General features: G+C 37.5%; 1 protein-coding gene across 1 annotated transcript in view; it reads left to right on the top strand.

Annotated features, from left to right (window-relative positions):
* LOC127003415 (membrane-bound transcription factor site-1 protease-like) overlaps positions 1–11,355 on the top strand; it is a 12,113-nt gene extending 758 nt beyond the window's left edge. The window contains 16 exon segments of the mRNA XM_050870482.1: positions 1,587–2,201; positions 2,539–2,690; positions 3,150–3,578; positions 5,460–5,501; positions 5,503–5,578; positions 5,671–5,894; positions 6,064–6,248; positions 6,417–6,533; positions 6,668–6,805; positions 7,310–7,685; positions 7,889–8,451; positions 9,205–9,446; positions 9,842–10,122; positions 10,620–10,682; positions 10,865–10,967; positions 11,291–11,355. Of these exon segments, the coding sequence (XP_050726439.1) occupies positions 1,619–2,201; positions 2,539–2,690; positions 3,150–3,578; positions 5,460–5,501; positions 5,503–5,578; positions 5,671–5,894; positions 6,064–6,248; positions 6,417–6,533; positions 6,668–6,805; positions 7,310–7,685; positions 7,889–8,451; positions 9,205–9,446; positions 9,842–10,122; positions 10,620–10,682; positions 10,865–10,967; positions 11,291–11,355 (3,639 nt within the window). The 5' untranslated portion in view covers positions 1,587–1,618.
* Positions 11,356–12,373: the final 1,018 nt, after the last annotated feature.

Here is a 12,373-nt window from a genome sequence, read left to right as displayed (position 1 = left end):
TGTTTGACATTGATATAAGGAGGAGGAAATTTGAGGACACCACACACGAAATCTCTTTATTAGTATCTGGTATTGAGTAGAAATAACAGATCATTGTGGAGAATGTAGTTTGGTTTAGGAGCTTACAATGACTGTTGGACTAATGAACTGGCCAAAAAACATGAAATAAGGATGACCAATATTACAGTGAATGTTTGATATGGACTATTTCCTTACAAAGTGGCTATTTGCACTCATACTGACAGTCTCTTCATATTTCTTCAAGATAAACAGATTACAGGATAAAGTGTCCATTATTCTTGTTACCCTGGGATGTGGAGCAGGTGAGTACTATGTTTAGGTATTCTAGGATGGGTTACCACTTAACTCATTGCCGCAGTCACCACCAGTGAGATCACTGTTCCAGAAACATATTCGCTTCGGTAATCATGGAGAATCACTACACACATCCAACAGTACTCCCTCGAGAATAATACCCTTACCAAGTTCTCATATATTTTTGCTTCATTTCTCAAATTTTAATGGCGCATCATGTACTTTACTGTGTCGACAAGGGATGCTAAAAAATAACAAAGCTTCTGTTTCTCTCTACCCCAACAAAGCACCTGGTAGTGGGAAGGGTTACTGAAACTAGGAAAATTGTGGAAAGAGCTCACACATTACACTGATGCTGTGTAGCTGAAAGGAAGTTATTCAATGCAATATGTATTTATAGTAAAATTCAAATTTTGTAAATAAGCTGAGGTGTAGCTAGGTTCAAAGGAGCTGCCTTGTACAGGCCTACCGGCCTCTTGCAGACTCCTACGTTCTTATGTTTTTATTTACTTGATTGTCTTATGACATGAAAATGGAAAAGAATCTTTACTCACTGTTTCCTCAAAACTAGGGGTAATAATACATAAAATGCATCTCCTCCCTTAGTATTTGCACGATTGTCTTAGAAATTTAGGGTTAAAAACTAATGATGCTCGAGAACAAAGTTTGTAAAAAAAAAAAAAAAAAAAAAAAAAAAAAAAAAAAAAAAATTTACCAATATATATAATTTTTTGTTTTGTTTTGCATAATATAGTGCAAATAAGTCTGGATTGCAAATTTTCTCATTTTATATTATATATATATATATATATATATATATATATATATATATATATATATATATATATATATATATATATATATATATATATATATATAATATTTGCGACAATGAAAAGGTTTTAACAATTTTTTTTTTTACCAACTTTGTTAGGAAGATTATAAATTTTGTGTGCAAAGTACAAAAAAATTGGTGCAGAAATGAGAGTAGATAGACTTTAAAATTTAAAAACAAAAACAAAATAAACATAAAAAGAAAAACAATACATAATTCATTATATTTTCAGGTATGATGATCAGGGTATTATTCTTCATAATATATATCAAAATCAAGACCCTTGGGCTATTTATAAAAAGAGTCAGATCCTCACCTTATGCTACCAACAGCAACCCTAACTCTTATTTTTTTCCACTTTTACCATTATCAGTTTTAGTCCATAGGTAACAATTGTATATTCAAATGCTAATACAAGCAAATATTTGTCTTGCAGAACATCTGAAAAGAAACTGTTGACTTAACAAAATGAAGCCAAATTTTAGATGGAAGAAAAATGATCTTTGTGCAGATAATGCACGGACTTCGAATGAAGCTCTTCATACTGAAAGTATTCTTCCCCATGATGGAAATCATGTGGCTGCAAGCAACATAGTAGTTGCAAATGGTGGTTCCCCCCATCATGTAGCTCCACTGATCAAAGACCCTGAATCAGAGGGAAGAAAGCCTAAGTGTTTTTGTGGCTCACAAGTGATAAAGACAAGAACTCGACAGGGCAACAGTTGGTGCATATTGAAAAATATATTCAACTGGAGACCAGACTGGAGAGGGAGTTTTGTGTTCGTTGTGATTGTGGTGTGTTTGCTGAGCAGAACAACGCTAGGGGCAATAAATAGTGACAGTAGTACTGATGATGGTGATGATCAGTTAATTTTTAACGCAAGAAGACTGCGTATTTTGACAGAGCCAGACTCAACAAATTTTTTAAATGAAAAAAATAGTAACACTGATGGAATTACTGGGAGTGATACAAAATCTGAACCAATTCCCTGTGGAAAAAATAAAGAAGTACACGTGAAGATCCAATACTCTACCAGCATCGTGGAAAATGGTATGTTTTCCGTGTTATAACTGTAATATGTATATCTAATTATATTCTTATGTCATTGTATTTACAGACATATACTTATTTATTTTACATTTTAGTGTCTAATATTTGCATAAACAGAAATATTTAGATAGTTTCATTCTGTAGCTTTAAATATGCTGATTTGATTTAAATATACAGACTAACATGTTTAATGGATATAAATATATTTGTCTGTGCCATTAATAGCAGTACCCTACAATGCACATCCAAGCTAATGCTATATAATGACCTTTAAGATTATTTGGAATGATGCCATTACTCTGCTACACTATATCTGCAGCATTATTTGTGTCTTTAGAGTACATAGTGGCCTTTAAGGGATACTACAGGAAAGAGGCTCGTGAGCGTTTCATTGAGGCAGCCTTGAACGAGTCCAATGTGGTTCGATGGGAGGTGATGCCACGCAACAACCCAGCGAGCGACTACCCTAGTGACTTCGATGTGGTTCAGGTGAGATACGTTTTTGGGGCAGGATTATGTATGAACATTGGTTCACTCAAGAGAATCATGAGAGGAAGAAGTGTGGGCATGGAGGTAAAGGGCATGTTGCAAGATTGCCTAATAACAAGGTTGTAAAGAGGGTGCATGAATGTCAAATGAAGTGACAGAGAGGCCAGTGGTTGGGTGGATTGATAAGGTGAGCAATATCTGAAAGAGAGGTGGTGGTGATAGGCAATCAAGTATGTGAATAGGAGGGAATGAAGATTCTTTTGCCATGACCGTCCTACTCAGGGAGTTTCTAAATTAAAAGGCATCATAGGTTGACAGGTAGATATTATATAAGTTCAAAAAAATGTTTATTAAGCACCCAATCCTTTAGAGTCTTCAGACAAAAAAATGAGAAAGATCTGCATTGACTAAAAGCATGCTTCACTATTTGGTGTGATATATAACCAGTTTCATTTACAGATTCAAGAGGTTCACAAAAATGTAGGGCTGGATGCATTAAAGGACCATCCAGCAGTTAAGAGAGTGACTGCCCAACGCATGGTTATACGTCATCTCCATTTTGTTAATGACACTGAAGATGAATCAGAATCGGACATTTGGGATGGACAAATGTTTGCTAATGTTTCAAATGCTGGGGATGGAAATGTAATTTTCAATATAAGTGACTCTGATGAAATGACCTTAGAAGCAGAGTCTTCCTTAAATAGTATGGAAGTACAGAGTGATTTGGAATATGACAATGTGTTGCCTGAGAGCAGTGATGACAATACAAAACCTGAATCCAAAAATGGTGATGAGCCTTGCGATGGAAAAGAGTGCAGTGAGGATGAGACTGAGGACGGCACCTGGCCAGCCTCAAGGCCCCTGCGCCGCTCTTCTTTGACACTGGTGAGTGATTACACATATATATAAATATACACACAAATACACAAACACACACACAGTGTTTATTAGATTTCTTAATTCCAGGATATACGTACATTCACACATTCAAATACCTTGAGATAAATGCTGAGGCATAATCTATAAATGCACGTCTAAATTTCAGTTTCTTGCATAGCTGGGCGTTATCGCGATACTTTATCGCTGATAACAAAATCGGGTTATTGGCCATCCGCTACTTATTTAAATATATATCGGTATCTTCGTTACTTTTGTAAGCAAACTAGTGATAATCGCTACTTTTTTCCGCCTCTCAGAAAAAAAAGTCTCCCTACTGCGCATGCGTGGCCCGGTGTTGTATGAAAAAACTTCGGGGCATGAAATATCTTCGGTGAAGAGATTTCATACTTAGATCATCAAAATTAAAACACTAGGTTATTTTTTTGTTACTCAAAAATCAGTCTATCAAAGAGAATAAATCATTTAACTTTGCCCCCAAAATGATTATTCATTGCCTCAAATTTGATATTCCATATTCGTTTGTGAGCATGCCATGGTATTGAAAGCTCCCGGTGTTGTGTTATTTGGTGACCCATCGTCAAAAGCTGGCGCTTTTGTTTACAAACACTGGTCTCTCGTGAACTGGGCATGCTCAGACCAGTAAGTGTAGACCTGTACAGCCTCACAAAGCTTTTTAACACATTAAGAGTTGCTGGAAAGCTGAATCAAACAGAGTACCACCATCCTCGCTGTTTCTAGAACGACACTCTGTACATATAAATACAACTTGTACAGAGTGTGGTTCTAGAAACAGCTGAGATAACCTAATGTATCTGATTCAGCCTTCAGCAACTCTTGATTTAAAAGGTTTGTGAGACTTCTGAGTCTGACATCTGAGCATCAGTTCAATGTTCTAAAAATGCCAGCTTTGACTGTGAAACGCCAAATAATACAATTCCATATCGTTCTAGTATTACCTTCCATAGGTACGTGTCAACGTGTGGTTTTCAGGTTTTGTAAGTTTTCTAAAATACGGATAATGAAAATTTGAATTCATCTATGTTTTTTATTTGAAATATCAATATAGTATCGTTGTCGCCTATCGGACTTATCACTAGCTAGTATCGGAATTGTGGATTTATATCGGTTATCGCCTATATTTGTGTCTCCAGTTAACGAATATCGGTTATCACCGTTAAAGTTTTTCATTATCAGTTATCGGTTATCGGGAATAAGGTTTTCTGTTATCGTGCCCAGCTATGGTTTCTTGATAAGGTCAGTGTCAGCCACATAATTCTTTTTTATAATTCTGAACTGATAATACCAAGTATGATAAAGCATAAAGAAATACAATAGCTAAAATGTATTAGGATATGTGAATACTGACACTAGGTCTTCGTGACAGAGGCAGAACTCATGACGGGATAGAAATTTGAGTTTCTGTAAAGAGTGGCATGCTGTACTGCCACTTCCCTCATTTTAAGAACAAAGCACAGTTCTGCCAATTCTACACAATTTATCATAGTCATAATAAAAAGTGCAGTAGCACAACAAACATATGCTAGTGCACAAAGTTTGACCATTTGTTTCCTGCCTTCTGCTGACAGGTGCTCCATTTTTGTAATATTTTTTTTGTTATCATTATAATGCAGTCAAACCTTGGTTTTCGAATGTCTCGCTTCTCAAACAAATCGGTTCATGAACAGAATTTCAAACTCATAATGCTCTATCTGCTCTACAGTCAAATGCTTTGTGACCATATTGAGGAATTAAAAGCTATTCATCTGTTGCACCACAGAGATACCAGCATAACTTTACACACAATACAAATGTTATACATGCACTGTATGATAAATGGAATGACTAAATTATATACCATGACTTCAGGGCACAGCATTTTGGCAAACCACTGGGAGACACTCAAATGCTGCGTCTTCTACGTGCCATCCCCAGACAAATAACAACCACCTTGCAGGCAGATGTACTTTGGAGTATGGGCATTACAGGTGAGGCAGGCTGCATACCCTTTTCTATGGTGTTGACACTCACTGTGAACTCTTCAGTCTTAAGTTAAAATAATTTTTACTTCCTCAATCAGGTACTGGTGTCAAGGTAGCTGTGTTTGATACTGGGCTTTCTAAATCCCATCCTCACTTCAAGCGCATCAAGGAGAGAACCAACTGGACAAATGAGAAGACTCTGGATGACGGCTTAGGCCATGGCACCTTTGTGGCTGGGGTGATTGCCTCCAGTGGGAAAACATGTTTAGGGTTTGCCCCTGATGCTGAGCTGCACATATATAGAGTATTCACCAACAATCAGGTGAGTTACAACATGAAAACACTTTGAACTAAAATATCTTGTCTCTGAGTTTATTTATTTCCATGTAGTGCAATTTCTGGAATATTATTTGAGTTTCATGAAAATAATATTTTTGCTAATAGTAATATTGATATCTGTCTATTGCTAAAATTTATGTTTGATCCGGCAGGTTTCTTACACATCTTGGTTTTTAGATGCTTTCAACTATGCAATTCTTAAGAAGGTGGATGTGTTGAACCTAAGTATCGGTGGACCTGATTTTATGGATCATCCTTTTGTTGACAAAGTATGGGAATTGACAGCAAATAGAGTCATCATGGTGTCTGCCATTGGCAATGATGGACCACTTTATGGGTTTGTATATTTCATTATAACTGTCTACGTATAATGTATTGCCATACATGTAGACTACTGTCTGAAGGGTCATTATGCATAGATAATTTTTTAGTATTTCAACATTAACTGAATTTAAGCTGTGTTTCATTTTCATCTTTCTAATATCGTAACATGTTGACTTTTCAGAACTTTGAACAACCCGGCTGATCAGATGGATGTCATAGGTGTTGGTGGCATAAATTTTGAGGATCAAATAGCTCGTTTTTCATCCAGAGGCATGACGACCTGGGAACTGCCTCAGGGGTAGGTTGTCAAATCATGGAAAAAAAAGTTGCTTAATTGTCCATGTGAATTTTGTTTCATAGTTCATAATTTTTTGGGAACAGTGACTTGGATGGAGTTACAGTGTCAAACCTTTCAGTGTTTTATTTTAACAGCTATGGGCGTGTCAAGCCTGACATTGTGACCTATGGGTCCCTGGTGCAAGGATCAAGCATGGAGGGCAAGTGCCGGCAGCTCTCTGGCACCTCAGTAGCCTCTCCAGTTGTTGCTGGAGCTGTCACTCTCTTAGCCAGGTATTTGGACAGTATTTTTCTGTTATTATATATACCTCCCCTCCCCTACCCTATAAATAATTTACCTCATAATTTCTTGTCTAGACTTGGCTTTATAATGAATTGGGATGATACTTTTAGTGACATCTATAAGATGAGTTAGTCCTTTATATATATATATATATATATATATATATATATATATATATATATATATATATATATATATATATATATATATATATATATATATATATATATATATATATATATATATATGAAGTATACCAGAAAAAAATATTTCCAAATGATTCTATAAAATTTACATTTTGCGCAGTAATCCTGTCATAAGCAGATGAAGTGTAGCATTAAGATATTTATTTTTCTCACTTAATGGCTCTGAAATATTTTGCATTTCCTTTAGTTCTTAGAGTTGAGGTGATTGATTGGAATATTTCTTTATATTTAGATTTTAAGTGGAATACTATTAATTGGTTGGTATGAACTAAACTCAATATATTTCAGTGGAGTGTTGCACCGAGGAGGCATTATTAACCCAGCCAGCATGAAGCAAGCTCTGATGGCTTCAGCACGCAGGTTGCCAGGAGTAAACATGTTTGAACAGGGACATGGCAAACTTGACCTTGTGAAAGCATATCAAGTACTTTCCAAATATAAACCTCAGGCTTCTTTAAGTCCCAGCTACATAGATCTCACTGAGTGTCAGTACATGTGGCCATACTGCACTCAGCCTCTGTACTATGGTGCCATGCCTATCATAGTTAACGTCACAATTCTCAATGGCATGGGTGTATCTGGGCGCATTGTGGAAAAGCCCATTTGGCATCCATACACTCCTCAGTTTGGACAGCATCTTGAAGTTGCCTTTACCTATTCAGAGGTATGATGCCCTGTGCATGTCTGAAATATCTTCATGTAAAATACTTCAAGTGAAATAATATGCTTCATAATAAGTGTTAAGGTTTTCTTTCAGTGAGGGTATTTACCACTTATCAAACTTTCAAAACATATCAATCAGTAATAGATAAAAGAAATTATGAGGCAAAGTAATACAAAGATGAAATTGTGTAACTGACTTTTCAGGTATTATGGCCATGGTCAGGTCATCTTGCTGTGTGGATCACTGTGGCAGAGAGTGGCAAGGACTGGGAAGGCCATGCACGAGGGCACATCTCCATCACTGTGGAGTCTCCCCCAGAAGAAGGGGAAACACAGCCAAGAATTTCTCATGTCAAATTGCCTGTCAAGGCAAAAATGATTCCCACACCACCTAGACACAAACGTGTGTTGTGGGACCAGTTCCACAACCTGCGTTACCCACCTGGATACTTTCCCAGAGACAACTTGCGCATGAACAATGACCCTCTGGACTGGAATGCAGACCACATTCATACAAACTTTAAAGACATGTACCAGCACTTACGTAATAGTGGATACTATGTTGAGGTTTTAGGATCTCCTTTCACTTGTTTTGATGCAAGCAAGTATGGAACACTGATGATTGTTGATCCTGAAGAAGAGTATTTTCCTGAAGAAGTGACAAAGTTACGACAAGATGTTGAGAAAGGCTTATCTATCATAGTGTTTGCTGACTGGTACAATGTTCATGTTATGAAGAAAGTGAAGTTCTATGATGAAAATACCAAGTGAGTAGTTTTCTTATTTTCAAGTAGATAAGTTAAAATATAAATATATTCATGTATTCTCTGGAAAGATATGTACAGTTCATTCTTGTATTTTGTGACTATAAAGTCCAATATGCCTCGTTTGCAAGCTCTACTGAGAAAAAATAATAGGTATTCTAAAACACTTGATTATTGTGAACTTTACACAGGGTTTACAAACCTCAGTGTTAATATGTTGAAGATTTAGGGTATATAATAAATTAAAAAAAGAAAATTACAGGAAAGTATCTCAGGCAGAATAAGACTGAGTAGATGGGACAAAGTAATGGCAAGGTTGTGGTTGTGAAAGCAATGGGGATGACATACAAGTTGGTTAGGCATGGCAAAGGACTATGTAAGCATGACTTGAAAGAAAATTGATGAGCTTAAAAACAAACATTTTGAAAATCTCATTAGAGTGCTAACTGTTGGCACAATGTGGAAACTTAGTACTTATTAAGGTTTGTTGTAACTATGTAGGATTTTGTAGTCATGGATAGTGTTTGAATGGATTTATTATCCCCTACACAGCATCTTTTACTCTCTACACTCTCCACCATGTGTTAGGATAAACTACATAGCTTGTAAATAAATAAAATCAAAATATGAAAATAAGTCTTCTTAGAGTGCATCATTAAACTTTTCCTCCACAATCCCAGCACATCTAGAGGTCAGTTTGTTAAAAACTAAATTATTCTTTACTGTTATTATCTAATGAAAATTTATCTCCATCAGGCAACTGTGGATGCCCGTCACAGGGGGCAGCAACATCCCTGCCCTCAACTATCTCCTTGGGTTTTGGGGTGTGGCCCTCAGTGATGGTGTTTATGAGGGGGACTTCACACTGGGTGACAGGGACATGTATTATGCCACAGGATCCTCCCTGGCACAGTTTCCACGAGAGGGAACAGTGATACGCAAAACCCTCAATGACCATGCCAAGGAAATGTTGGAAGCTGAGACTGAGAGTGTTCAAGGTAAACTGTACCCCAAATATTCCAAATATTCCTGGAAATGTTAATGATGATGTTATAGATTTAAGGATTTAATGAACACACACTGCTCCAGGGTGTGATGGACTAATGGGCTCAAACTGCCAGGTTAAAGTTTACACCTTGCTGAGGCAGAAAAGTTTTTCCACTGTTCCCCCTTGAGCAAAGGAGGAACAGTGAAGTACATATTGATGTATCAATATGTAACTCCAAGCTCTTTTGGGGAGGGTACTGGCTGTTGACTGAGTCCAGCATGTGATCAGACCCTTGGAGAATGACACACACACACACACACACACACTCAAATTATTTAGTTATTTGAATATATTTTACTCATTTTACTTCTTGATATTTCTGACTGTTTTTTTCCCCACCAACAGATGTTCCCATCCTCGGTTTGCTGCAGACGGAGGGCAATAATCTTGCTGACTCTGTTGACAAGGGTCAGAGCCTCGGCCGTTTAGTGGTGTATGGGGACTCTAATTGCTTGGACAACAGTCACCTTCAAAAGGACTGTTTTTGGATGCTGGATGCCCTTCTTGAGTACACTACTACAGGCCACTTGGCAGGAGTGTTCAGTTCAAGTGCTGGAGCTCCTATTCCACCTACTACTGATTTACCCACAAAAATGGAAAACAGCAACTTGCACAAACACTCAAAGGTCTCTGCAGCTTTTTTTATTTTATTATTTTTTTTAAGCTCAAATGGGCCATTTAGTCCATTTCAATGGATTATCTTTCTCCTTAAAATTTGTTTTTTCTGTTATTTCTCAATAATTTATCTTGTCCTCATATTTTAATGTGCCTTTTAAAGCAATGATTAGTCAAGCATTGAGGAAGTAAGGCTTTGACAAAAGAAGCTATTTGTACTATGAGTGAAGAGCAGTTATCATTCAGGGCAGGCTGAGGTTTCTATAATTTATTGTATCACTTAAAAGTAAGGGACTAAGTGTTCAAAACTATTATTTGATAAAAATAGAATAAAAACGGTGCAGCAGCTAACTCCAAAGCACTAATACATCACTAATTATCAATTCAAAAGCCTTGCTTAGAGAGGAATTTATTATCTAGTAATGATCATGACCTCATTTTTAGCCATCCATATTCTTTCATCAGTCATTGTACTGCCCACCAGTGGTGATAATAATCCATCTCACAGGTTGTGGAGCACACGCTGGGCATGGAACAAATCGGCCTCTGCCTGAATGTCCAGTCCTCCATGGTCACACCACAGCCATAATGTTTCCAACAAAAGTAAGCTTAATGTATATGTGGTGCAGTTTTATTTCATGCAAGAGAAATAGATGGCCATACTAAATATCAATAGGTTAACTCTGAGATGATTATTTGTCCATCTCATGATTGAATATCGACGTGGGCCTAAAGTTGCTCTCCCAACCGGAGATTGTGGCAGCAGTCAAAGTGGCCTCAGTAGATGTTCAGCCCCTGCCCCTGGACAGTCATGGAGTTAACCAGGGGGACATAGCTTCTGGCCCCTCAAACAAAGGTACAAATTTTGGGTTAATATTAATCTCTCTCTTTTTCTCTCTCTCTCTCTCTCTCATATATATATATATATATATATATATATATATATATATATATATATATATATATATATATATATATATATATATATATTATTTCAGAATAGTGGGGTCAAGCATTTCCTAGGGATGCTACAGCTCTCCTTCCAATTTTTGGATTGTTGACGTGTCTGATTCCCTTATCTTGGTTTTTAATGTTGCCCAGAGGTTCTCTCTGGGTGAGAAGTTCAGTGAATTCCTAGCCCAATCAGGAATCCCCTCAATTCCACAATCCTGAAACCAGGATTTGATGACCTTGGTGGTGTCAGCTGTCTTGTTGAAAGATCACGTAACCAGTCTCTTCGATAGCATTCTCTAAATGATCATTAACCCCGAAAGGATGGGCTAGAGGGCGATTTTCTGCTCGCAGAGAGTGTGTTGCGTTGATAAATTTTGGCAAAATAGGTGTTCTTAATCAAAGACATGTGTGGCAATTTCAGACAAAAACACAATAGTTCTTAGTGCTTTTTCACTGGCAATCTTTCATCTACATTTAAAAGAAACTAGGAGTCCCTCAGTTGCAGCACAGCGGAGATATGATGTTGGGAAGTACAAATTTTGGCGGGACAGTAGATGACAGGAATTCCCGCCAGCCTCCTTTATGGGTTAAAGATCAAGTAGCATGCTTCTTTGTTAACTGTTTCACCTCTAGGCAATATGGCAAAGTCAGCTACACCACCGTACCCCAAAGCCCCCCAAAACCGTAAGATAAGAGGGGTGCTTAACAATATTGGCCATCACCATAGGGTTCACAGGGTCTGACCCATCCCACAGCCACACATGCTTGCCACTTCCATCACTCACGAAGAAAGTACTTTCACCAATCCCAAGTACCTTCCTCCACTTCTCGATGCACCACTTGCTGTATTTCTTAGCAAAAATAATCCCCCCCCCCTTTTTTTTGCTGAGCAACTGTTACTGAAAGCTTTTCCCTGAGGCACACCTTAAATTCAAAGTCCTCACTCAAACGTCTCTATACAGTGTGAACACTGGTGTCCCTTAACAGCAAGGGGTTCAGTTCCTTTGGTCTCTTTGCATGCACTTGCCTCTTTAGCAACACCAGAATACTTGGAGAAGGCTTTTTAGGGACACCACTCCCATGATGCTTGTCTGTGATCTGGTCATGAGTGCACGAGGCATATTTATCCATATATTCTGAACAGTTCGCTCCTTTAGATTTAACTCAGCACTAATCCTTGCATAATTTAGCCCAGGGACATGCAGCTCTACTATGCATAAAATGTCCTCGAGATATATAAGGTGTACATTGCTTTGGGGGCACACTGGCTTTACAAAGGTTGTCTATGCAAAAGTCGAATGGGGTGAA

Source organism: Eriocheir sinensis, chromosome 1 (assembly GCF_024679095.1).
Source record: "Eriocheir sinensis breed Jianghai 21 chromosome 1, ASM2467909v1, whole genome shotgun sequence".
Taxonomy (NCBI): Eukaryota; Metazoa; Arthropoda; class Malacostraca; order Decapoda; family Varunidae; genus Eriocheir; species Eriocheir sinensis.
Note: the sequence above shows the minus strand (reverse complement) of the source record. Positions and strands in the feature narration are given on the sequence as shown.